Raw genomic sequence first — 27,726 nt, 5'->3', positions numbered from 1 at the left:
TGCTTTGTTTCTGACAACCAGGAGGAGTGGTCGACGTTCCTTCCTTTGGCTGAGTTTGCCATTAATAATCACTGCCAGAATCGTCTGGGGAGTACTTTTGTGTCTACGGGCACCATCCTCAGTTTTGTACTCTGCATCAGGGTGGCTCTGCTGGTGTTCCAGAGGAGGACCAGCTAGGAGCACAACTGTCATCCGTTTGGAGGACAGTGAAACAGCGCTTGCTGAGCGTGGGTGCAAGGTACAAACAAGTGGCTGACAGTAGACGTGTGCCAGGTCCGGACCTGAGTGTGGGTGATTGGGTGTGGTTGTCCACAAAAAACATAAAACTCAAAGTAGCATCCCTGAAATTGGGTCCAAGGTTTATTGGTCCATTTAGGGTCGCCGCCATCATTAACCTGGTAGCCTACCGATTGGAGCTTCCTACGGTATTATAAGATACACGTGTTTCACAGATCTCTTTTAAAGAAGGTGGTGGGTTCCTTGGACGCAGCGCCGATGCCACCTCCAGTCTTGGTGGATGGCAATTTGGAGTTTGAAGTCTCCAAGGTGGTTGACTCTCGTATAGTGCGCCGCACATTACAGTACCTGGTACACTGGCATGGTTATGGGCCGGAGGAGAGGTCTTGGGTACCAGCTTCGGACATACATGCGGACCGGCTGGTCACCGCCGCCATCCGGACAAGCCGGGTCCTATATGTCGTGAGGGCCCTGGGGTCCCTCGTAGAAGGCGGGGTACTGTCATGTCGGACGCTATTCACACTAGGGCGTCCGACAGACAGCGGTAATTCCACATTCGTCCACTATACGCTCAGTGGCGCCGGCTAGACTTTATCCAGGTTGTCCGGGGTTAATCTAGCTGGTAATCGGGTTGGAGGCTGGGTCACGCCCATGGCCTTTAAATAGTCATTCTGGACTTTGGGCGTCGCCGATTATAGCTTGTATCTTGTGCCTGGTAATCTCAGTCTGGAGTGGTGGTCTAGGAGAAGAAATATCGTATCTGGTGGTGTATTATCCTTTGTCATATTTCTCCTTCCTATATTTGTATTTGTTTTGCCCTGTGCACATTATAGTATTTTCCTGTGTGTCTGCGGCGTGGTGCGCTTTTAGTTTTCCCTGTCTGTTCTTTCTGTAGGGGTTGGTGTGTGGTCTAATCACTGGGTGGCGGGTTGAGGTTTCAGCATAGGACTGAAACAGGAGTCAGGGTCAGGCCTGGCGGCCCAGACAAGCACACCATCAGTGTAAATTCTGGGAGAGGGACAGACAGGGTTTTCCCTAGTCTGAGGGATATCGCAGGGGCCCGGGTAATCAGCTGTAGTCTACCCAGTACCCGCATGACACAACCACAGGGGTTGTCATGACAACTCATCGGCAACCCACGGTCATGTGACATGGGTGCTGATGGGCGGAGCCTGTGATGCGCTTCCAGCACGGCAAAATTAAGTGTTGCTGTCAGAGATTGAAAGCAGCATTTAACATGTTAACAGCCGCTGGTGGATCGTGATTCCACCCACGGCTTTAAGGGGTGCATGCCAGCTGATAAAATCAGCTGACATGTGGCTGAAAAGGTTCGGGCTCAGCGCCAGAGCCCACACCACAAAAAGGGAGGCGACCTTTGACGTACCTATACATCATAGGTCGTAAAGTGGTTAAGATAGATACCTATTTTCAAAGTGTTAAATATAAATTATTCATATTAACCACAACGAATGCAACCCTCAATTTGAAGTGGGAAGAGGGAGAGAGTCACAGACCCCACGTGTTACGCCACAGCAATGTAGCTTCCTCACGGGTAAGAGTCTTTATTGACAACACCAAGCTATGTAGATTATTAAAAACTGACCTTGACAGTACAATATTACAAAATGATCTTTATAAGATGTCTGAATGGGTAAATAATTGGCAGGTGAGGTTTAATGTAGATAAATGTAGACTAATGTACCTAGGTTAGTGCCCCCTGAAGAAGCACGGAACGCGAAACACGAGTTAGGGCAACGGTTGCGCACGGCCGGACACGCCACTCTCCCACATGGGTGAGAAATTAAAAAGTTCACCATCATTGATCTGCACTATTATCAGCACTTTAGCACTTTTATATAGATGGTGCAGTCAGGAGACCACAGTTACTGAGGGCATTTATCCGTTTTCTGGTCACATAGACAAACAGTGGTCTTTTGGGCTTGATCAGGTTTATTATTTATGCCAGATTTTTGGTGCGCTTTTTAGAGTGACATATTTATCCAGCTGTGCACACCCTCTGTTTGTTTCCTTCCCCCATTTATAGTTGTCTTTGATATTGAATTTAGGGTTTGTGCAACCCAATTATTTTATACATGTGTGAGTCAATAAAAGTACTGTTTGATTATTCATAAAACGCTCTCTCATCATATTTACTGTCTGAGTATAAAGCTCCATATTCTATGTAGGTTTATACAGAGTAATCTAAATGTTGCATATACATAAAATGGAAGCATACTCAGAACTACAGAACAAAAAAGGACTTGGGTATTCTGGTTACAGGTAATTAGAGAATCAATAGTCAGGATAGTACATCAAAAATACAGGGAAGAGACAAAAGTGTAGTCAGGTAACGGTCCAAGATCAAAATACCAGGAGGATGGCGAATCAGATCAAATGGGTTAGCCAAACAGATGATCAGACTAAGGTCAACGTCAGGCGACAATAGATCCCCAAGAAAACAAAGTACACTGAGCTGAAGGTACGGATTGCATCTATGTGGGACTGCAATCCCAGTTAAGTAGCTGAGTAATCAAAAGAACAGGGAGCACCTGATGAGAGCTCAGCACCTTCCTGTCTCCGATTGAACGGCTGAGTTGTCAATCAAAACACAGACAGCTGAGCTAAGCACGAACTTGCTCTAGCCTGTATGACTAAGCTTTCAATCACTGCATCTTAAGACACTGAGGGGTGGAATATTTACACAGAGTTATTTCAGAGGCGGGCAACAACAGATGTCAGGCCTCCTTTATGATGAGAAGTTGAAAAAAGTTGGGCATGTTTAGCTTAGAAAAAAGACGTCTCAGAGGAGATCTCATTTATATGTATATATTGTGGTCAATGCAAAGGACTGACATATGACTTGCTGTTTCTAAAAACCATACTAAGGACTAGTGGCACTCATTATGGGTGGAAGAAGAGTGATTCTGGCAGCTAAACAAAAATGGTTTCTTTACAGTTAGAGCAGTTAGATTGTGGAATGCCCCACCACAAGAAGTATTAATGGCAGACACTATAGCTTTTAAAAAGGGGATGCATAATTTCCTCAGTACACATAACATTGTGGGTTATAGATCATGAGATAATGTAGTGACACAAAATGTATATTTGTTGGAGAAAGGTTGACTTTGATGGACCTAGGTCTTTTTTCAACCTATGTAACTATGAATTGCCTGATGAGAAAGTTCCATCAGCAACATCACACAGTAGAAGTTTCTGAGGGTCCAGTGGCCCCCCGTAGAAGTGGGGGTACTGACATAGCATGGTTTGGAGATTCAACCACATGACATGTTGCTACATGGTCGGTTCTTCTGTCTGCTTAGATATTGCCTGTTTTTCCCTGTCCAAATTATAATGGTTTCTATTGTCTTTGTTTTCCTTTATAGGTTTGCTCCTCTCCAACTGTTTCTCATTTGGTTTGCCCTATCACGTTGTGGGTGTGATTTCATATGCTTACCCTTCCCTTCACTTCCTTGCTGGCTATCTCTCTTGGTAGATGTGTGTTCAGGAGTTCCAGCCCTTCAGCTAAGTAGTTTACCTTGCCTGGTAAAATCCAGTTGTATTCTTGCATTGAGTCTGTTTGCTTTCCAGCACATTTTCCTTCTACAGCTGTTTGGTTTCTGTGCAGTTATACTTGTTCTTTTTATTTTTGATTCTTCTTAGCTTGTCTTTTTACCCTATATGAATGTGTTTTAGTTACTCATATCTTACTTCAAACTTTCCTTTCCCTTTGTTGATAGTGTATTGGGGCCTTCCCCTCTAGTTCCTCAAGGGGTATGACAAACCCCTCAATGGCCTATTAGGGAGTTAGTCCCCAGATGGTTTTTAAGAAGTGCAACTAGTGCCTTTCTATTCTGTACAAAGACCAGTTTGGTGTAGTTGCAGTGTTCTCCCCTGTGTGGGTTCTCCGGCGAATATCAAGATGTGCTTTCTGATTAAAACATTTCCCACATATTGAACATGGAAAAGGCATCTTGTGTGACTGCTCTGGTATGTAACAAGATGCGATGTTAAAAAATCTCCCACATCCTAAACAAGTTTCTCCTTAGTGTGAGTTTTCCAATGTGTAATAAGATTTGATTTCTGTATAAAACATTTCCCACATTCTGAACATGAAAAAGGCTTCTCCCCTGTGTGAGTTCTGTGGTGTACAACAGCATCTGATTTCTGGTTAAAACATTTCCCACAATATGAACATGAAAAAGGTTTCTCCCCTGTGTGAATTCTCTGATGTCTAATAAAACTTGATTTCTCTGTAAAACATTTCCCACATTCCAAACACGAAAAAGGCTTCTCCCCTGTGTGAGTTCTCTGATGTTTGATAAGAGTTGATTTTTTTGTAAAACATTTCCCACATTCTGAACAGAAAAAAGGCTTCTCCCCTGTGTGAGTTCTCTGATGTGTGATAAGATTTGTTTTCTCTGTAAAACATTTCCCACATTCTGAACAGAAAAAAGGCTTCTCCCCCGTGTGAATTCTTTGGTGCTTAACAAGGGTCGATTTATGGTTAAAACATTTATCACATTCTGAACATGAAAAAGTCTTCTCCCCTGTGTGAGTTATCTGATGTCTGATAAATTTGGATTTCTCTGTAAAACTTTCAATGCTTATTTTGTGACTTTGATAGTCCTTAATAGTCAGTAATGAATCAGAAGACAGGAACTGTTTCATTGGATCAGATGACACATCTTTGCAGTGAAGAGATGATGGTATATCTGGAGTAATGGTAATCACTTCAATTGTATCCTGTGGGATCTCAAAATCATCTGATTTAAAAATTGAAGATATCAGCTGTCCATCTGATCTCCTGGTACAGTCATCTGCTAAGAATTAAGGCAATTATTATTTTTGAATAAAATATGCTTAAAATTTTCGATTTTCCACATTTCTACTTAAACTGTTCATAAAATAGCAAGTTATGTAAAAATATTGAATTATTCACCAAGACAATCACGGTTCACAATCTAATAGAAAACCTCATAGGATGAACCAGTAGAGCGTGGTATTCAATTGTTTTTTTTCATTCTGCCTTCCAAATAATGGAATAAAAATCCACGAAACAATGTTATGTAGGCAAATATAATACCAATAAAAACTTCTACTCATCTCACAAAAACAAGTCCTCACTCAGGTCTATAATCTTTGAATGGAAAAACACAGGTTTCCACATTAAGGCCGGCGTCACACTGGCGAGTTTTACGGACGTAAGAGCGCAGAAACTACGTCCGTAAAACTCGCATAACATACGGCACAATTATTCTCAATGGGGCTGCTCCTATTAGCCGTATATTACGGTTCAGTATTATACGGCTTTCTACGGCCGTACAAAATCGCAGCATGCTGCGTTTGTCAGCGTACTGCGCAAAAAAATCGCCAATGAAAGTCTATGGGGGCGTGAAAAATACGGATTCCACACTGACCAGCAGTGTGACTTGCGAGAAATACGCAGCGGTGTTAGTGAAAAGTCGGTAATTCAATTGCCGGCTTTTAATTTCTCCTGCACAAACCCGACAGGATATGAGACATGGTTTACATACAGTAAACCATCTCATATCCCCTTTTTTTTTGCATATTCCACATTACTAATGTTAGTAGTGTGTATGTGCAAAATTTCAGCGCTGTAGCTGCTGAAATAAAGGGTTAAATGGCGGAAAAAATTGGCGTGGGCTCCCGCGCAATTTTCTCCGCCAGAATGGTAAAGCCAGTGACTGAGGGCAGATATTAATAGCCAGGAGAGGGTCCTTGGTTATTGGCCCCCCCGTGGCTAAAAACATCTGCCCCCAGCCACCCCAGAAAAGGCACATCTGGAAGATGCGCCAATTCTGGCACTTGGCCACTCTCTTCCCACTCCCTGTAGCGGTGGGATATGGGGTAATGAAGGGTTAATGCCACCTTGCTATTGGAAGGTGACATTAAGCCAGATTAATAATGGAGAGGCGTCAATTATGACACCTATCCATTATTAATCCAATTGTAGGAAAGGGTTAAAAAACACACACACACATGATTTAAAAGTATTTTAATGAAAAAAACACAGCGGTTGTTGTAATAATTTATTGTACTCTCAGTCCATCAGGAACACCCTCGCTTGGAAAAATAATAAACGCACAAGATACATACCTTCTGCTGTCAGATCAGGTCCCACGAAGTAATCCATCTGAAGGGGTTAACTAATATTACAGGCAGAGCTGCGATAATCCACTCGCTCTGCCTGTAATCCCCGGGTGCTGAAAGGAAAGCAGTGATCTATACTTACATTCAGTTGCGGTGATGCGCCCCTGCTGGATGTTCTCATGAACTGCAGCCTGGGAACTTTTTCCCACGCTACAGGTCATATGAGGACATCCACCAGGGGGCGCATCACCGCGAATGAATGAAATGTAGGTCAATGACCTACATTTCCTTCAGTCGCGGTGATGCGCCCCCTGGTGGATGTCCTCATATGACCTGTAGCGTGGGAAAAAGTTCCCAGGCTGCAGTTCATGAGAACATCCAGCAGGGGCGCATCACCGCAACTGAATGTAAGTATAGATCACTGCTTTCCTTTCAGCACCCGGGGATTACAGGTACGAGCGAGCGGTTTATCGCAGCTCTGCCTGTAATATTAGTTAACCCCTTCAGATGGATTACTTCGTGGGACCTGATCTGACAGCAGAAGGTATGTATCTTGTGCGTTTATTATTTTTCCAAGCGAGGGTGTTCCTGATGGACTGAGAGTACAATAAATTATTACAACAACCGCTGTGTTTTTTTCATTAAAATACTTTTAAATCATGTGTGTGTGTGTTTTTTAACCCTTTCCTACAATTGGATTAATAATGGATAGGTGTCATAATTGACGCCTCTCCTTTATTAATCTGGCTTAATGTCACCTTCCAATAGCAAGGTGGCATTAACCCTTCATTACCCCATATCCCACCGCTACAGGGAGTGGGAAGAGAGTGGCCAAGTGCCAGAATAGGCACATCTTCCAGATGTGCCTTTTCTGGGGTGGCTGGGGGCAGATGTTTTTAGCCACGGGGGGGCCAATAACCAAGGACCCTCTCCTGGCTATTAATATCTGCCCTCAGTCACTGGCTTTACCATTCTGGCGGAGAAAATTGCGCGGGAGCCCACGCCAATTTTTTCCGCCATTTAACCCTTTATTTCAGCAGCTACAGCGCTGAAATTTTGCACATACACACTACTAACATTAGTAGTGTGGAATATGCAAAAAAAATGGGGATATGAGATGGTTTACTGTATGTAAACCATGTCTCATATCCTGTCGGGTTTGTGCAGGAGAAATGAGAAGCCGGCAATTGAATTACCGGCTTTTAACACATATCGCGCTGAATGAAATCTAAATACAGAATATATATATATGTGTCTCAATGACATATATATATATATATACTGTATATATGTTTTCCCGAACATTTGAGCACATAAATCCATTAGATGTCGGTTTTGCAAGCCTGCGCGAAAATCTCGCAGTACGGATGCCATACGGATTACATACGGAGGATGCCATGCGCAAAATACGCTGACACACCCTGACTACGGATCACTATTTTGGGAACATTTCACCGTATTTCGGCCGTATTACGGCCGTAAAATACGGACCGTATTGTCTTACGCCGAGTGTGACGCCGGCCTAATAGTCGCTCAAAGGCTCTTGAAAAGCAACATGGCTTCCATAAACCAATCCAGCAATATCCACTCTCAAATCTCCCCCTCACTTCTGAGCCTTGCCGTGTGCCCAAAACACATTTAGCATCCATGAATTTGGCATTATTATAGTGAGAACAACCCACTTAATTTACGGTGTGTGTGTCTCCTGGAGCACAGTCTGGGCACTATGTGTTGGGCAATAAAATGGCAAATGTGCAATTTTCACTCTCTAACATCTAATGCGTGCTAATTTCCGGAAAATTCCTGTGGAGTCATAATAGTCACTATTTCTATTGATTAATTCACTGAGGGTTATAATTTCTAAAAATGAGTCACTTTATGGGGCTTTCTACTGATCTGATTTCCACCATTTTGTCGTATTAGGGCTTCTGCAAATGGTATGTACCATCTCCTCTGGGATCTGCTCATGCGATGCTGCTTCTGTCACCAGGAGCCGACTTATTGACTCTGCAGGCAGAGCTGTTGAAGTAGGAGATGTTGGAGCCAGAAGCTTTAGGTGACTGTTATGATCCGGTGACTTTGGAGCCGCATGAACTTTCTCTGGAGTAGGTGGAAACTGTACTGACCACAAAACCTGAACTAACACCGCAACTAAAAGTAGCCGTGGGGTGTGCCTAACAAACCCTAGACACCTCGATACAGCCGGAGGACTAAATACCCATATAGATGGAAATAGGAATACTACCTTGCCTCAGAGCAGAACCCCAAAGGATAGGCAGCCCCCCACGAATATTGACTGTGAGTAGGAGAGGAAAGACACACGCAGGCAGAAAACAGGATTCAGCAAAAGAGGCCACTCTAGCTAAATAGGGAAAGATAGGACAGAATACTAAGCGGTCAGTATTAAAACCCTTCCAAAAATATCCACAGCAGATAATACAAAAAGTTCCACAATCTAACTAAAGACATGGAATGTATATCTGCCACTCCAGAGAATACAACAAGACAGAGAAAATACTGACACAATCTAAGCTGGACAAAAAAAACACTGAATAGCACAGAATTATTAAGCACACAGCATGTGTGCCACAGAAACAAAACCAGACACTTATCTTTGCTGATTTGGCAGAAGGCAGATGGAACTCAACCAGGACCAAAACCTCCCAACAACCATGGACAACTGGCAAGGACTAATGAATCCTGCACACCAAAATACCACAGTCAGAACTACAATCAGCAGATACACCTGACCAGGACTGCAACTCAGGGACAACTGCATTACCACCTACAACCACCGGAGGGAGCCCAAAAGCAGAATTCACAACAGTACCCCCCCTTGAGGAGGGGTCACCGAACCCTCACCAGAGCCCCCAGGCCGATCAGGACGAGCCAGATGAAAAGCATGAACCAAATCAGCAGCATGGACATCAGAGGCAAAAACCCAAGAATTATCCTCCTGGCCATAACCCTTCCATTTGACAAGATACTGAAGCCTCCGCCTCGAAAAACGAGAATCCAAAATCTTCTCAACCACATACTCCAACTCCCCATCAACCAACACAGGGGCCGGAGGATCAACAGAGGGAACAACGGGTACCACATATTTCCGCAATAAAGATCTATGGAAGACATTATGGATAGCAAAAGAGACCGGAAGCGCCAATCGAAAAGACACCGGATTAATAATCCCAGAAATCCTATAAGGACCAATAAACCGAGGCTTAAACTTAGGAGAAGAAACCTTCATAGGAACATGACGGGAAGACAACCAGACCAGATCCCCAACCTGTAGCCGGGAACCAACACACCGACGACGGTTAGCAAAACGTTGAGCCTCCTCCTGAGACAACACCAAATTGTCCACCACAAAATCTGCTGCAACCTGTCAACCACCGAATCCACACCAGGACAGTCAGAAGGCTCAACCTGCCCAGAAGAAAAACGAGGATGAAAACCAAAATTACAAAAAAAAGGCGAAACCAAAGTAGTCGAACTAGCCCGATTATTAGGGGTAAACTCGGCCAATGGCAAAAAGGCCACTCAATCATCCTGATCAGCAGACACAAAGCATCTCAAATAAGTCTCCAAGGTCTGATTAGTTCGCTCAGTTTGGCCATTTGTCTGACGATGAAATGCAGAGGAAAAAGATAAATCAATGCCCAGCCTAGCACAAAAGGCCCGCCAAAACCTAGAAACAAACTGGGAACCTCTGTCAGACACAATATTCTCCGGAATACCATGCAAACGAACCACATGCTGAAAAAACAACGAAACTAAATCTGAAGAGGAAGGCAATTTAGGCAAAGGCACCAAATGAACCATCTTAGAAAGCCGGTCACAAACAACCCAGATAACCGACATCCTTTGGGAAACCGGAAGATCAGAAATAAAATCCATAGAAATATGCGTCCAGGGCCTCTCAGGGACCGGCAATGGCAAAAGCAACCCACTAGCACGGGAACAACAAGGCTTGGCCCGCGCACAAGTCCCACAGGACTGCACAAAAGAACATACATCACGTGATAAAGAAGGCCACCAAAAGGACCTACCAACCAAGTCTCTGGTACCAAAAATACCAGGATGACCAACCAGCACAGAACAGTGAACCTCAGAAATCACTCTACTAGTCCATCTGTCAGGAACAAACAGTTTCCCCACTGGACAACGATCAGGTCTGTCAGCCTGAAATTCCTGAAGAACCCGTCGTAAATCAGGGGAAATAGCAGAAAGAACCACCCCTTCTTTCAGAATGCCGACCAGTTCAAGGACCTCAGGAGAATCAGGCAAAAAATTCCTAGAAAGGGCATCAGCCTTAATATTCTTGGAACCCGGAAGATACGAGACAACAAAATCAAAACGGGAAAAAAACAAGGACCATCGAGCCTGTCTAGGATTCAGCCGCTTGGCAGACTCGAGGTAAATCAAACTCTTATGATCGGTCAAGACCACAATACGGTGCTTAGCTCCCTCAAGCCAATGTCGCCACTCCTCAAATGCCCACTTCATAGCCAACAACTCCCGATTGCCGACATCATAATTGCGTTCAGCAGGCGAAAATTTACGGGAAAAGAATGCACACGGTTTCGTCAAGGAACCAACATGATCCCTCTGGGACAAAACGGCCCCTGCGCCAATCTCAGAAGCGTCAATCTCAACCTAAAACGGAAGAGAAACATCCGGTTGGCGCAACACCGGAGCAGAAGTAAATCGACGTTTAAGCTCCTGAAAGGCAGAAACAGCCGCAGAGGACCAATTCGCCACATCAGCGCCTTTTTTCGTCAAATCGGTCAAGGGTTTAACCACGCTGGAAAAGTTAGCAATGAAACGGCGATAAAAATTTGCAAAACCCAAAAATTTCTGATGGCTCTTTACGGACGTGGGTTGAATCCAATCATGAATGGCCTGAACCTTAACCGGATCCATCTCAATAGATGAAGGAGAAAAAATAAAACCCAAAAAAGAAACCTTCTGCACCCCAAAGAGACACTTAGACCCCTTTACAAACAAAGCATTGTCACGAAGGATCTGAAATACCATCCTGACCTGTTCCACATGAGACTCCCAATCATCAGAAAAAATTAAAATATCGTTCAAATATACAATCAAGAATTTATCAATATAAGTCCGGAAGATATCATGCATGAAAGATTGAAAAACAGATGGAGCATTAGTGAGCCCGAACGGCATCACAAGGTATTCAAAATGGCCTTCGGGCGTATTGAACGCAGTTTTCCATTCATCACCCTGCTTAATACGAACAAGATAGTACGCCCCCCGAAGGTCAATCTTCGTAAACCAACTAGCCCCCTTAATCCTAGCAAACAAATCGGAAAGCAAAGGTAAAGGGTATTGAAACTTGACCGTGATCTTATTCAAGAGGCGATAATCAATACAGGGTCTCAAGGAGCCATCCTTCTTAGCAACAAAAAAAATCCCGCTCCCATCGGTGAAGAAGATGGCCGAATATGCCCTTTCTCCAAAGACTCCTTAACATAACTCCGCATAGCGGTATGTTCAGGCACAGACAGGTTGAAGAGTCGGCCCTTAGGAAACTTACAGCCTGGAATCAAATCAATAGCACAATCACACCTGTGCGGTGGAAGAGAACTGGACTTGGGCTCATCGAATACATCCTGAAAATCAGACAAAAACTCTGGAATTTCGGAAGGAGAAGAAGAGGAGATGGACATTAAAGGAACATCATTATGAACCCCCTGACAACCCCAACTAGTCACAGACATAGACTTCCAATCCAACACAGGATTATGTACCTGCAACCACGGAAAACCCAACACGATAGCATCATGTAAATTATGCAATACCAGAAATCGATAATCTTCCTGATGGGCTGGCGCCATGCGCATGGTCACCTGTGTCCAAAACTGGGGCTTATTTTTAGCCAAAGGTGTAGCATCAATGCCCCTTAAAGGAATAAGGTTCTGCAAGGGCTGCAAGGGGAAACCACAACGCCTGGCAAACTCAAGGTCCATTAAGTTCAAAGCGGCGCCTGAATCCACAAACGCCAAGACAGAAAATGATGACAATGAGCAGATCAAGGATACCGATAATAAATAATAAATGAACTAGCGATCCTCTTTGTCCGTTTAGGGCAGACTGAAATGACATGAGAAGCGTCGCCACAATAATAACACAACCTATTCTGACGTCTGAGTCCTTGTCGTTCTGTCCTAGACAGGATCCTATCACACTGCATTGGCTCAGGACTCTGCTCTGAGGACAACGCCACAGCGCGCACAGTTCTGCGCTCCCGCAAGCGCCGATCAATCTGAATGGCCAAAGACATAGAATCACTCAGACCGACAGGCATGGGAAACCCCACCATAACATCTTTAACGGATTCAGAAAGACCGTTTCTGAAAATTGCAGCCAAAGCATCATCATTCCATTTAGTCAACACAGACCATTTTCTAAATTTCTGACAATACAATACTGCCGCCTCTTGACCCTGAGATAGGGCCAACAAGATCTTCTCCACTTGATCCACAGAATTAGGTTCATCATATAATAGTCTTAAAGCCTGAAAAAAGGAATCTACATTAAGCAAAGCCGGATTCCCAGATTCCAGGGAAAATGCCCAATCCTGTGGAGAACCACGCAGCAGGGAAATGACGATTTTAACCTGCTGAATAGAATCCCCAGAGGATCGAGGTCTCAAAGCAAAAAACAGTTTACAGTTGTTTTTAAAACTCAAAAATTTGGACCTGTCACCAAAAAACAAATCAGGAGTAGGAATCTTTGGCTCTAAAACAGGAGTCTGAACAATATAATCAGAAATTCCCTTTACCCTAGCAGCAAGCTGGTCTACACGAGAAGCTAATTCCTGAACATCCATGCTAACACAAGACTCCTTAGCCACCCAGAGAAAAAGAGGGAAGAAGAGGCAAAGCAAGCTGCAGAAAAAAAAATGACTCAACACCTTTCTTCCCTTCTTCTGAGATGCATTTAACTCATAGTAGGCCAGTTGTACTGTTATGATCCGGTGACTTTGGAGCTGCATGAACTTTCTCTGGAGTAGGTGGAAACTGTACTGACCGCAAAACCTGAACTAACACCGCAACTAGAAGTAGCCGTGGGGTGTGCCTAACAAACCTTAGACACCTCGACACAGCCGGAGGACTAAATACCCCTATAGATGGAAATAGGAATACTATCTTGCCTCAGAGCAGAACCCCAAAGGATAGGCAGCCCCCCACGAATATTGACTGTGAGTACGAGAGGAAAGACACACGCAGGCAGAAAACAGGATTCAGCAAAAGAGGCCACTCTAGCTAAATAGGGAAAGATAGGACAGAATACTAAGCGGTCAGTATTAAAACCCTTCCAAAAATATCCACAGCAGATAATACAAAAAGTTCCACAATCTAACTAAAGACATGGAATGTATATCTGCCACTCCAGAGAATACAACAAGACAGAGAAAATACTGACACAATCTAAGCTGGACAAAAAAAAACACTGAATAGCACAGAATTATTAAGCACACAGCATGTGTGCCACAGAAACAAAACCAGACACTTATCTTTGCTGATTTGGCAGAAGGCAGATGGAACTAAACCAGGACCAAAACCTCCCAACAACCATGGACAACTGGCAAGGACTAATGAATCCTGCACGCCTAAATACCCCAGTCAGAACTGCAATCAGCAGATATACCTGACCAAGACTGCAACTCAGGGACAACTGCATTACCACCTACAACCACCGGAGGGAGCCCAAAAGCAGAATTCACAACAGGTGACACAGGCACTGTCCAGCCACTAAGATTAGGGTACCTAAGACCTGTAGTACTGTTTAGTGTCTCAGTATGCTGTCCAGCTGAAGTAATTTCCTCCCTGCTTCAGCCAATTGGAAAGCACCACACCCTACTAAAGCTCAAAGAATATTGCTGTAACTGCCAGATACAGTGTTCTCCTCTGGCTCAGTCCTCTGTGCTCAGCTCCCGCCTCGTGTATTTGTTTCTTGTTGTGACCCTGTTCCGTTTACCGACGTCTCTTGTGACTTCTAATTTTGTATTTTTTTTGCCCTCCTCGTTCTGACCTGGCTACCAGACTATTATTTTTGTTGTCTCACCACAGAACAGCAGGTAACACCGTGACCCAAAATCAGGGGTCTTTGTGTAAGTCCAGATCCATGTAGAGGGATTAAATGTGATGAGCAAGGCAAGCCCTATTTTGGACAGTAACTACTGTACTCAAAACCTGAGACTTTAGACAATAACACATCTATTGAAATGATCAAGCAATAGTCTTCATCAGTAAAGAATGAGTAACTAGTGGTGAAACCTCTCTAGAGTAATTTGAGCACGTGGCTCAGTGGCTCTTGGCAACCTAAACTAGTGTAAGGGCCAACATATTCTGTCAAATGAGTTTCAAAAAGAAATATTAGATATTGAAGGGAAACTTTTTGTAATAGTGCAGAGCTGATGTGTCTTAAATTTAGATCCTGGGCATTTGGTAATGGAGACCTTTTTTAAAGACTACCACCGGTGGATACCGCGTCACTGATGACTGCACGCTGGCACCCCCACCCACCCAGGAACTATCTTATACAGGCTCCATGCCCAGTGCCTAGTGCATGATCAGACACATTTAAAGTGACTATGGTGTCACTCCTATTATCGCACTGAACACGATTAACCATTATACTGCAGTCCGTTACTGATGAAGGCCAGTGAGGCCAAAACATCTATATTATTTTCTGGCTGCATTAAAAAAAAATCCAAAAATATTCTAGAAGTTGAGTGCCAAGTTTTCTTTATTAAACACATCTCCTGCAGGCGTGAATAAATGTATATTACAGCCATCAGCAATGCACAGCTTAGAGATATATCATGGCACAGGTGTAATGTTTTTATGTAGTTTATCACAATCCTCCTTTATGTTAGTTTTAAAAGAATATGAAAAGTCAGGATAAGGTGAAACTCTTGTTATTGTTCAGAAATTCACACTTAGACCTCACTTCAAATTTAATGTTGATCATTAAAGTGAAGCTTGGCCAGAAAGACTGGACCTGGTCTTGTAGGGACCATATGAGCACATTCAGCAGCACAGAAGAAAAAGGAGGTAGATTCATCTACTAAGATATCAGGGTTCTAGGAAGCCAACAGCATCATTTCCCCTCTGCTTTCTTTAAAAGGCCCATCATAATATTTTTCTTCAAGTGATTTTCTAACTTGTCAGTATATTCTACATATGCTGTCATTTGCATTTGGCTTTGTGGTTTACAGATCTGGGCAGGTAAGGGTAAGCATCTTCTAATACCGGTTGGTAGGTTAATCTTCCTGGTGGCTTTCAATATCCAAAGTAATTTAAAGAATTTTGTGTGGAGGTGAATGTTCTGGTCTAGAGACAAAATGATGATCAAATGATTGTGATACAGCTGGACTACACCACCGAAAAAGCAGACACAGCCTGTGAATGAGAAGAATCTGTAACTTCTCAGCATTTAGTGGTTAGTACTCACCTAGGTAGTCATATGTAGGAATCTCCTCTTTACACTGCTCATCACCCATCAAATATATCTCTGTAGTATCAATATGGGTCAGATCTTCACCCTGAAACAAATATTGTAAAAGTCACAGACAGATGGAGAAGTCACATCTATGATCAGCTCTAATCCTGCCATCTCCGTCGTTCTCATTACACAAGTATAAAACTTATAACACTGGTGGATCCAAGGGGTAACAATTCTCCTTGTGGAGACTGACATTTCAAGCCTGACATGCCAAGGTGAGGAGACTTTTTAAGCCTTTCAATGCTCCTCGAGGAATATACAAATTGTCTCTTCAGGGAGGAAGAGGACTAGAACTCCTCTAGTGACACCTATTGGAAGTAGTAAACCTAAAAGTCAATTCCAACTCTCTATCGAGCCTTGTCATATGACTTTGGCTTTTATCCTAAGTCATATGACAAGGCTCGTTAAAGAGTCGGTATTGACTTTTCGGATTGCTACTTCCAATTGATGGCACTAGAGGAATTCTAGTCCTCTTCCTCCCTCAAGAGAAAATTTTTTAACACTGGTGGATAAAACAAGACTGAACACAAGACCTTCACAGCCATCTACACATCATAGGGGAGATGTCATGACACCTTCTCTCCATCTACCTGATGATCCTGAGGAACATTGGTATCTTCTTGTTTACAGTCCTGTGGGAGAAGAGAACAGGGATATCTCTCTGGTGTTGTCCTCTTACTGGATAGATCTGGAGGAAACACATACAGTGACTGAATTCATTCTTTACATACAGATAATTGCAGGTCGTGTGTATTTAGTCCTGTCTCTTACCTGGTGATGTGAGGGGCTGAGGAACCTCCATCATGACATCCCTGTATACATCTTTGTGTCCTTCTAAATACTCACATTCCTCCATGGACAAATAGACAGCGACATCCTGACATCTTATAGGAACCTAATGCATGTAATGATACCGTCATGCTCCCGATCCCTTCATAGCGTTATTTTTAAATGCCCCAGCATTCCCAACAGTGTCACCTCTCCAGTCAGCAGCTCAATCATCTTGTAGGTGACTTCTAGGATCTTCTGGTCATTGATGTCCTGATGTAACAGGGGGTGAGATGGAGGCCCCGTGATTGGGCTCAGGGGTCTTTCCCTTCCCTTAGACACAGGGGCTTGACAGCACTCACTAGAGGTCTTCTTTACTACTGTGTAATCCTGGTTACGGAGAGACACATTAATAAATCTCACTACAGACATTTCAAGAGTCCTCACCTCTCCAGTTCTATCCATCTGTTATTCCCATAGATTAGTATGATGTAATGTGATGTCATCAGAATCTCTCACCTCTCCAGTAAGACGGAAGAGGATCTCTAGGGTGAGGTGTAATATCCTCTCCGCCATCTTGTCTCTTTCCTTATCCATCTTTGATGGGTAGTTCAGGAAAATTCTCTTCTAAACAGATCTCCACTGAGAGGATCTGATATTGCACAGACCTGAATGAGAAGAGGAGCCGAGGTAACATCATAAATATCCTGTGTAATAATACAATTACTTAAGATAATAAGGGAAACACATGAGGAGATTTATTATTTTAAAGTATTTAGTTTTCTTCTTTACATCTACTAATGAATCCTATATATATTAGGTCACAGATAGTATGGGGTGGCCTAGTTACTATGAGGCTGGGGTCACACTTGGCGTAAGACAATACGCCACGTATTATACGTCCGTACTACGGCCGTAATACGGAGAAATGTTCCCCAAATATTGATCCGTAGTCAGGGTGTTTCAGCGTATTTTGCGCATGGCATCCTCCGTATGTAATCCGTATGGCATCCGTACTGCGAGATTTTCGCGCAGGCTTGCAAAACCGACATCTAATGGATTTATGTGCTCAAATGTTAGGGAAAACATATATACAGTATATATATATATATATATATATATATATGTCATTGAGACACACACATATATATATATATATTCTGTATTTAGATTTCATTCAGCGCGATATCTGTGAACAGCCGGTAATTCAATTGCCGGCTTTTCATTTCTCCTTCACTAACCCGACATGATATGAGACATGGTTTACATACAGTAAACCATCTCATATCCCCCTTTTTTTGCATATTGCACACTACTAATGTTAGTAGTGTGTATGTGCAAAATTTCAGCGCTGTAGCTGCTGAAATAAAGGGTTAAATGGCGGAAAAAATTGGCGTGGGCTCCCGCGCAATTTTCTCCGCCAGAGTGGTAAAGCCAGTGACTGACGGCAGATATTAATAGCCAGGAGAGGGTCCATGGTTATTGGCCCCCCCTGGCTAAAAACATCTGCCCCCAGCCACCCCAAAAAAGGCACATCTGGAAGATGCGCCTATTCTGGCACTTGGCCACTCTCTTCCCACTCCCTGTAGCGGTGGGATATGGGGTAATGAAGGGTTAATGCCACCTTGCTATTGGAAGGTGACATTAAGCCAGATTAATAATGGAGAGGCGTCAATTATGACACCTATCCATTATTAATCCAATTGTTTGAAAGGGTTAAAAAACACACACACACATGATTTAAAAGTATTTTAATGAAATAAACACAGCGGTTGTTGTAATAATTTATTGCTCTCTCAATCCATTTCCAGGCCCTCGCTTGGCAAAATAATAAACGCACAAGATACATACCTTCTGATGTCAGATCACGTCCAACGAGGTAATCCATCTGAAGGGGTTAACTAATATTACAGGCACGAGCTGCGATAAACCACTCGCTCGTGCCTGTAATCCCCGGGTGCTGAAAGGAAAGCAGTGATCTATACTTACATTGAGTCACCCTCTGGTGGCTGTTCTCATGAACTGCAGCCTGGGAACTTTTTCCCACGCTCCAGGTCATATGAGGACATCCACCAGGGGGCGCATCACCGCGACTGAAGGAAATGTAGGTCAATGACCTACATTTCATTCATTCGCCGGGGATTACAGGCACGAGCACAGCTGCATTATAGCAGGGCTCCTGCCTGTAAAATTATTAACCCCTTCAGATGGATTACATCGTGGGAAGTGATCTGACATCAGAAGGTATGTATCTTGTGCGTTTATTATTTTGCCAAGCGAGGGCCTGGAAATGGATTGAGAGAGCAATAAATTATTACAACAACCGCTGTGTTTATTTCATTAAAATAATTTTTAATAATGTGTGTGTGTTTTTTAACCCTTTCAAACCATTGGATTAATAATGGATAGGTGTCATAATTGACGCCTTTCCATGTTTGTAGCCACGGGGGGGCCAGTAACCATGGACCCTCTCCTGGCTATTAATATCTGCCCTCAGTCACTGGCTTTACCACTCTGGCGGAGAAAATTGCGCGGGAGCCCACGCCAATTTTTTCCGCCATTTAACCCTTTATTTCAGCAGCTACAGCGCTGAAATTTTGCACATACACACTACTAACATTAGCAGTGTGGAATATGCAAAAAAAAAGGGGATATGAGATGGTTTACTGTATGAAAACCATGTCTCATATCCTGTCGGGTTTGTGCAGGAGAAATGAAAAGCCGGCAATTGAATTACCGACTTTTCACTAACACCGCTGCGTATTTCTCGCAAGTCACACTGCTGGTCCGTGTGGAATCCGTATTTTTCTCGCCCCCATAGACCTTCATTGGCGATTTTTTTGCGCAATACACTGACAAACGCAGCATGCTGCGATTTTGTACGGCCGTAGAAAGCCGTATAATACTGAACCGTAATATACGGCTAATAGGAGCAGCCCCATTGAGAATAATTGTGCCGTATGTTATGCGAGTTTTACGGACGTAGTTTCTGCGCTCTTACGTCCGTAAAACTCGCATGTGTGACCCCGGCCTGATACTTACATGCCAATAATGGTGTCTGGGCCTGCTATGTATCATGGTCTATTAGGCTGGGCCAGAGGCACAGAAAACCAGCAGATTAAAAAAAAGACCATGCTAATTCATTTTGCGGACCTGCTGCGTTTCTGCACCCATTCCATAATAGAAAACCGCAGGGGTAAAAAAGGAAGAAATCTGCACAGAATCCGCAGCAAATTTGCAGAAAAACGTACACAAGCTTAAAAAAAAGTGCAGATTCTGACCTGCGTTTTCTGAGAAGAAATGTAGAATATGCACAGAAAATTCCACAGTCAAATCCGCGAGTGTGCATATAGCCTTAAAATGGAAGAAAATATCACAGTTTTAGCAACAAGAAATATGTCACTATAGGGAAATCAGAGTCGCTGCACAATGTTAGTTAAGTCACATTCATAACAACTTTATTATACTGTATTATCCTATACACTGGAGCGTAGATAGAAGTCACAGGTCCAACAGCAATAGCTGCAATTGGGCTGCTCAACTTAAAGAAAAAAAAAATATATATATATATTTGGCGGAGTCATATCTCCGAACTCTGCAGACCGCATGCTGCTGTTGTACTTGGCAGGCCCTGATCAGATGGAATGGAGATGAATGAGACCAAAGTTCAAGAATAAACTTTCCTTTTCTTAACAAGAACTTAATGAGAAGTACTGTATATAAATCAGAAAGCAGGTACAACACTGTGTGAATGCTTCTTCTGCATTATGCAGTCAGGAACTTTCCAGTTACATGTGGGGGTACATATCTTTTGTTATAAGCCACAATAGTCCAGCAAACCTGAGCTAAGAACCTTGCCCTACTCTTTGTCTCCGCTATGCTCCCTGCCTGGAATCTGAATTCCCACTACCATTATATCTTTGCTTACCTTCAGCACATATTATCTGATGTCTCCCTCCTGGCACACAACACATATCAATTCAGGAGGACTGCAATCAGATAGACCAAAGGTCTGTATTTCTCACTTTCTATCTGACTCATCACAAGTAAATTGTTCTCCTGTGTGCCCATATATCTCAGTATGAGGTCTCCCACACAGTATGATGGCATCCACAGACCCCACAGAGTATGACAGCCCCCATAGCACCTCACACAGTATTATGGCCACCACAACCTGCTACACAATATAAGGACCCCCACTCAGTATGGACACATTTACAGTCCACCACAACCCCTTAGGGTATGTGCACATGTTGCAGATTTTGCTGCGGATCCGCAGATCTGCGGAAACGTAGCATTGTTTATTCCGCAGCATGTCAATTCTTTGTGCGGATTCCGCAGCGGTTTATACCTGCTCCATAATAGGAATCCGCAGGTGTAAAACTGCAGGTGAAATCTGCACAAAAACCGCAGTAATTCCGCAGTGCGAATTTCCTGCGGATTTACCAAAATCAGTGCAAAAAATCTGCACACTTTTCCACATCGTTTGCGCATATCCTAACTCAGTATAATGTATAATGACCCCTGCCAGCCATTCAGTATGAGAGTCCCAACAGCTCTTCTCTTAACATTAAGCCCCCACAATTCCTGATATTTAAAAATAACACACACTACTCACACAACCTGGTTCCTGAGGTGCGCTGCTCCAGTCTGTGCTGTGTGAGTACTGAGGCTCCATACTACAGGTGTGGTGTAGTAACGTCATTGTTCCTGCAGTGCACGGAGTCTCAGACTCACAAGCGAAGGCTGAATGGTGTATCAGGAACTTTTGAATCCATAATTCACTATTCTATTCAATGGTATCACCGTCATGGGAATGTGGATATCGCTGAAATTGTTATGATGGGAAGGAGAGGGTGACCAATACCAAACCCCACCGAGCCCTCTCAATTCATGGGCATAATAGCAACCGCGTGGTGGAGCTTATCGGCAGTAATGCTACTGCTAGTAAGACCAACAGTCAGAGCGCTGCAGGCTAATTCTGTCAGATGTCAGCGTGACCCCGCAGCTGTGATTGTGACCTGCAGTCATGGACAGGTGAGACTACTGCTCCCATCGGGCTATGTCTGCTGTCAATGTTAACAGTGACAGCAGGTGCTACTGATGGGAGACGTAGTCTCATCTGCCGGCACCTGTAATCACAGTTAAAAAAAATAAATAAAATTACATACATATTTAAATAAAAAATACTATACTCACCTAACACCACTTCCCCGATGCCCTTGGCTTCTAGAAATTATGTAAAATAATAAACCACCATATACTCACCTATCTGCCATAGTCCAGGTAATCCAGAGTGTCCCATGGCAATCTCACGTGTAGAATAGTCACATCGGGAGATGTGACCTCTCTACCCGGCCACTGGCGGCACACGAACAGGAGGTAATCGCTCCCGCAGTGTATCACTGAGTTGCTGTGAGAGAGTTCATCAGCGTTCATTGGCTCTGGTGCTTTCACTTACGGCACCGCTGAGTGAGATCTTTCCCACGCAGCAGGGGGGCCGTAAGGAAGTCACTGATATGACTGCTCTCAAAGTCATCAGGATCGTTGTGGGACATTATGGATTATCTTCTCAGCGGACAGGTGAGGAATATTGTGGTTTATTTTTTTATTATTGTTTCAGGATAGGTTGGCTTTAGCTGGATTAGGCATTCGTTGAGTATGGTTTAATTAAGATTATTAAAGGAGTCTGTGTCATTATTTCAAATAAAGGACTTTATTCTGGGTGTCAGTTTTTTATACAGTATCACTATGGGGTTACTGATGGATAGGTGTCTTATAGACGCCACTCCATTACTAACCTGTGGGCTTGATGTCACCTGACAATACAAAGGTGACATCAACCCCACAAATATGAATCCCACTTGCCATCGCTACAGGGCAAATGGGAAGAGCAAAACTAAGTGCCAATTTGGCGCATCTTATAGAAGCGCTTTTCTGGGGTGGCTTAGAGCTGATGTGATTAGTCTGGGAGGGGCCAATATCCATGGCCCCTCCCTAGGCTATTAATATCAGCCCACAGCTGTCTGCCTAGCCTTTGATGGTTAGATTTTATAGGACGACCCTATGTCAATTTTTTTCTGGTGTCTCCCTGTAAACTAGCCAGCAAAGTCTAAGCAAATAGCTGTGAGCTGATATTAATAGCCTGGGAACCTTTATGGCTATTGTCTCCTTCCCATAATATTAACATCAACCCTCAGCCATCGGCTTTCCCTCTGCTGGTTAGTAAAATTATGCGGGAACCAACGCAATTTTTCTTTTCATTTTTTTTCTTTAAAATTTACAGTTGCTATCTTGATACGTTCATTCTGATAATGCTCCTACATAGGCTGGTGATAATGTGTGTTTGTGTTTACTTATCGGCTTAGTAATCAGGTGTGGGGCTGACAAATTTTCATTACTAGAGGTACCTTCACACTGAGCAACTTTCCAACGAGAACGACAGCGATCCGTGACGTTGCAGCGTCCTGGATAGCGATCTCGTTGTGTTTGACACACAGCAGCGATCTGGATCCCGCTGTGATATCGCTGGTCGGAGCTAGAAGTCCAGAACTTTATTTCATCGCTGATCACCCGCTGTCACCCGATGTGTTCACTTGTAACCAGGGTAAACATCGGGTTACTAAGTGCAGGGCCGCGCTTAGTAACCCGATATTTACCCTGGTTACCATTGTAAAAGTTAAAAAAAAACACTACATACTCACATTCTGATGTCTGTCACGTCCCCCGGCGTCCACAGGGTTAAAACTGCTTTCGGCAGGAGCGCTTGCTAATGCTGCGCTGCTGCCGAGAGCTTCCTGCACTGACTGTGTCAGCACCAGCCGTAAAGCAGAGCACAGCGGTGACGTCACCGCTGTTACTGCCGGCGCTGATACATTCAGTGCACGAAGCTCTCGGCAGCAGCGCAGCATTAGCAAGCGCTCCTGCCGAAAGCAGTTTTAACCCTGTGGACGCCGGCGGGGGACGTGACAGACATCAGAATGTGAGTATGTAGTGTTTTTTTTTTTTTTTTTTACTTTTACAATGGTAACCAGAGTAAATATCGGGTTACTAAGCGCGGCCCTGCAGTTAGTAACCCGAAGTTTACCCTGGTTACCGGGGTGCTGCAGGGGGACTTCAGCATCGTTGAAGACAGTTTCAACGATGCCGAAGTCGTTCCCCTGATCGTTGGTCGCTGGAGAGAGCTGTCTGTGTGACAGCTCCCCAGCGACCACACAACGACTTACCAACGATCACGGCCAGGTCGTATCGCTGGTCGTGATCGTTGGTAAATCGTTTAGTGTGAAGGTACCTTAAGCCTAGAGCTCGGTGTCAATGACAGCTGCTGACACCAAGCCCTAATCCCATTACCCTGATGCTACTGCATCAGGAAAAAAAAGGTGGTGCTGAACCAAGAAATTACATCACAAAACTATTTTTTAAATACCTTTATTTAGCTCAAAAAAGCATTCATTGCTGTACAAAAATGCATACAAAACAAGGCAAAAACACGCGGTTTATCTGCAGCGTTTTTCCTGCCAAAAGATGCAGAAACTTTTTCTGAAATTTCTGCAAGCAAATACTCAAAGTGCGCACATAGCCTAAAGGTGTGTCATAAGAAGAAAGAATCCCCAGTGCTGTGCGGCATTTGTACAAAAAGACCGCCATCTGCCATCCAGATGGGACCCTGCAGAATCAATGGGAAGTGGGAGAGTTTCAGGAAGGACGAGTCTAGATGGTAAACCAGATCGGGTGACCTTGATGACGCAGTTCCTGTTTTAAAAAAGGCCATAGCCCCAAAGCCAGAACATATTTGGCGCCAAGCAAAAGAACGGGGTGCTGGGGAAGAATCTGAGGTCCCGGGCTATGGTGAAGTGCCCGAGGCAGCTGTTTGTAGCAGCAGAACCCAGGCGGATCCAGATGAGTCCCAGAGTCAAGACTACGCCAGCCAAGGCCCGAGAACCAGACCTGCGCTGGTCAAGACCCAGATTCCAGACTTCATCAGGCAAGAGCAGAGTCCAGTGCAAAGAGACAAAAGGGTTTCCAGCTCCAGATATAAAATAAAAAAAACTTTACATACACCGGTTCATGTCCAAAAACTAAATCTCTCTTCTTTTAATATTATGGAATATAGTTTTTTTTAATTTCATATCTGGAGCTAGAAACCCTTTTGTCTCTTTGCACCAGTCTACAGCGTCAAGCAGAAACGCCCTTCCGTGCTTGGATTCCTTTCATGGACAATGAAAGTACTCATAGGGGTAAGCTGAATTTTTTTTCTGTACAAGAGCGGAGTCCCACCTCTCACTACTTTTGGTACAAGAGACACCCGCCGTTCGTCAAGTACGGAAGATCTGCGGAGATTCCGCTCAGTAGTATACGCCTGCAGTGAAGAGATGGAGGCGTGAGTGACCCGGGCCATCGCTTTCAGCACTGACGTCAGTACAAGTGTTGGTCCAGGGCAGTACAACAGACAAGGCAAAAGTGGATTGAAGTGAAGACAGCCAGTGAGCCTTGATAGACTTTGTTAGGAGGACTTATGGCTTAACGGGAAGAGGCGAGACCTCGCTATAATAATATAATAATAATAATTTTATTTATATAGCGCCAACATATTCCGCAGCGCTTTACAAATTACAGAGGGGACTTGTACAGACAATAGACATTACAGCATAACAGAAATCACAGTTGAAAATAGATACCAGGAGGAATGAGGGCCCTGCTTGCAAGCTTACAAACTATGAGGAAAAGGGGGAGACACGAGAGGTGGATGGTAACAATTGCTTTAGTTATTTGGACCAGCCATAGTGTAAGGCTTGGGTGTTCATGTAAAGCTGCATGAACCAGTTAACTGCCTAATGTAACTGTAGCTATGGCCTGTGTTTGCAGAAGTGATAGTGTTCTCAACTATAGGTGTCAGGAAAATCACCCTTTTCAGTAGCTAAAGTAACATAAGGCTAGAGGCTGCTATTACAGTGAGAGTGAGCCAAATAATTCATTGTATATCTGATATTGTATATTTCACATTGTAATCACCCTGTTTTGCATTATTTACTGTTGCCATAGTGATCACAATTCCCCACCATTATCAGGGAAATAATTATATTGGTTATTTCCGGTTTGTCTGTGCGTTGTATTTGGTCACCTGCTAACAGGGGCATAATGGGGGTATTACACTGTGTAACCAGGGGGGATGGCGGTACTGTGGGGAACATTATACTGTATGATGGGATCATACATACTGTATAAGGGGCATAATGGGGGGGATTATATACTCTGTGGGGGCGGGTATTACACTGTGTAACCAGGGGGGATGGCGGTACTGTGGGAACATTATACTGTATGATGGGATAATAAATACTGTATAAGGGGCATAATGGGGGGATTATATACTCTGTGGGGGCGGGTATTACACTGTGTAACCAGGGGGGATGGCGGTACTGTGGGAACATTATACTGTATGATGGGATCATACATACTGTATAAGGGGCATAATGGGGGGATTATATACTCTGTGGGGGCCAAGAATGGGGCCCTGTACTATGAGAACAATCCGTTTCCTCCCTCCCTGTCTTCGATAGTTGGGTCGTATGTATCTCTTACAGGAAACAGAACAAAAATTTTATGATTCTTACAAAGTGGCAACAAAAACACCAAAAGAGTTTCAGTGCTGAAGGAGTTAATGCCCCCCACCCTCCTGGGCTCAGTAATGGAGAATTTCCACATACCTCCACCTGCAGAGCCCCACACCACATATATGGCTGTTCTGTGCGCACAGGACCTGTGATGAGGTCACAGGAGGGAGGAGTCAGGGGTCACATGATCAGCGGCTTAGTGAATGATAACCGGAGTGAAGACTTCTCCTCAGTCAGTGACATTTCCGGCATTATTCCCCCCTCACTACTGGCACAATTACGCCGCCTTTTCTACACAGTTTTATGTGTGGAATGTAACGTGTGATTTCTCTGCCTGGAGACAAATAGACCCCACACATGAGGGAATTATCACCAGTTACCGGATGGCTACTATATGGCGACATATGATTGTGCTATTGATGCCATACCAGGAGCTAAAATGCCGAAATCTCGTTTATTTAACCCCTTCGAGAGTCAGGCTAAGGCTGGTTTCACATTTGCATTTTTTGTCGCTGCGTTTTAGCGCAAAAAAGCATGCTTTTTTCCCTATATTTAACATTAAAAACGAATGCGTTTTTTTTGTATGCATTTTGCCGCGTTTGACGACGCATGCGTCATTTCTATGCTTGCGTTTTTTTGCGGAAATGCAACATGTAGTAATTTCTAGAGGCTTTTTTTGCGGCAAAAAAACGCATTGCTGTCTATGTAAACGCATTCGTTTTTAACCTTCGTCAGGCTGCATAATTTTACAATGTTAACAGGCTGCAGAGGTACAACTGTACCTTCATATATACCTCCACTGTGGGAAGACTTTCTCCTTTACTTGGTTTCAGAAACTAAAGTTCATTCAGCTACAAATGTTATGCTGATATCTATTGGCCAGTGTTGTTACTGCTCACTTATGTTGCTGTCAATTAAGTTGATTCAAACTGGAAGTGGCTTCTACTTCTCTTCCTGTCTCCCTCCTCTCAGTAGCCATTTTGCTGTTCATCTCATTGCTGTGAGCACACACATTTCTAGGCTTGTGAAGTCTTCAGTTTCTTGGATACGAAGGTAGGAAAGTCTCACAGCATCTAACAGCCAGTTATACCTTCATTCGCCTTATGTGGGGACAGAACAGTCAGAAATTGTCTTTGAGCCTGGACTTGGCTTACATATATTTTGTATGAAACTTATCACTATAGGTATGATTTTTATATGAAAAATGGATAATAATTAGTATCTACATATTGTTTTACGATGTTTCACTTATATTCAGCACAAAATAAAGATGGTGGCTCTGTTACAATTTTCCTATTGGTCGAAAAAACAGACTAGAAAGTCTTGTGTGGTTTGTGTGAAACCCATTTGCGATGAACACTCGGTAGCAAAGACAACATGCATTACTTGCGAAGAAAATCAATAAAAAAAGTTTCTTACATTTTCTTTTATAATGTAAATGAACAGTATACAGTTTAATAATAAA

General features: G+C 43.6%; 1 protein-coding gene across 3 annotated transcripts; it reads right to left on the bottom strand.

Annotated features, from left to right (window-relative positions):
- Positions 1–577: 577 nt before the first annotated feature.
- Positions 578–26,407, bottom strand: LOC143764700 (oocyte zinc finger protein XlCOF8.4-like). Of its 3 annotated transcripts, none has more exons than XM_077250551.1 (7): positions 26,355–26,407; positions 17,170–17,318; positions 16,861–17,040; positions 16,654–16,777; positions 16,473–16,570; positions 15,832–15,922; positions 578–5,057 (listed from the first exon to the last, which is right to left on the bottom strand). In XM_077250551.1, exons 2-7 carry the CDS (start codon positions 17,245–17,247, stop codon positions 4,264–4,266), a joined length of 1,365 nt encoding a protein of 454 aa, XP_077106666.1. In that variant the 5' UTR covers positions 17,248–17,318; positions 26,355–26,407; the 3' UTR covers positions 578–4,263. The 3 variants fall into 3 exon arrangements, with proteins under 3 accessions (XP_077106666.1, XP_077106669.1, XP_077106667.1); XM_077250554.1 differs by having other exon boundaries at positions 578–5,054; XM_077250552.1 differs by lacking the exon at positions 26,355–26,407 and adding an exon at positions 19,932–20,006.
- Positions 26,408–27,726: the final 1,319 nt, after the last annotated feature.

This window comes from Ranitomeya variabilis, chromosome 4 (assembly GCF_051348905.1).
Source record: "Ranitomeya variabilis isolate aRanVar5 chromosome 4, aRanVar5.hap1, whole genome shotgun sequence".
NCBI lineage: Eukaryota > Metazoa > Chordata > Amphibia > Anura > Dendrobatidae > Ranitomeya > Ranitomeya variabilis.
This window is presented reverse-complemented; position numbering and strand designations above follow the sequence as displayed.

What these genes read in the sequence shown, in the direction of transcription:
- LOC143764700 (XM_077250551.1), bottom strand. Translation starts at nt 17,247, where the DNA reads ATGGATAAGGAAAGAGACAAGATGGCGGAGAGGATATTACACCTCACC. An exon ending in TCTTCCGTCTTACTGGAGAG is followed by an intron (nt 17,041 to 17,169) that starts GTGAGAGATTCT and finishes CTCCGTAACCAG; the next exon opens with GATTACACAGTAGTAAAGAA. An exon ending in ATGTTCCTCAGGATCATCAG is followed by an intron (nt 15,923 to 16,472) that starts GTAGATGGAGAG and finishes TATTTGTTTCAG; the next exon opens with GGTGAAGATCTGACCCATAT.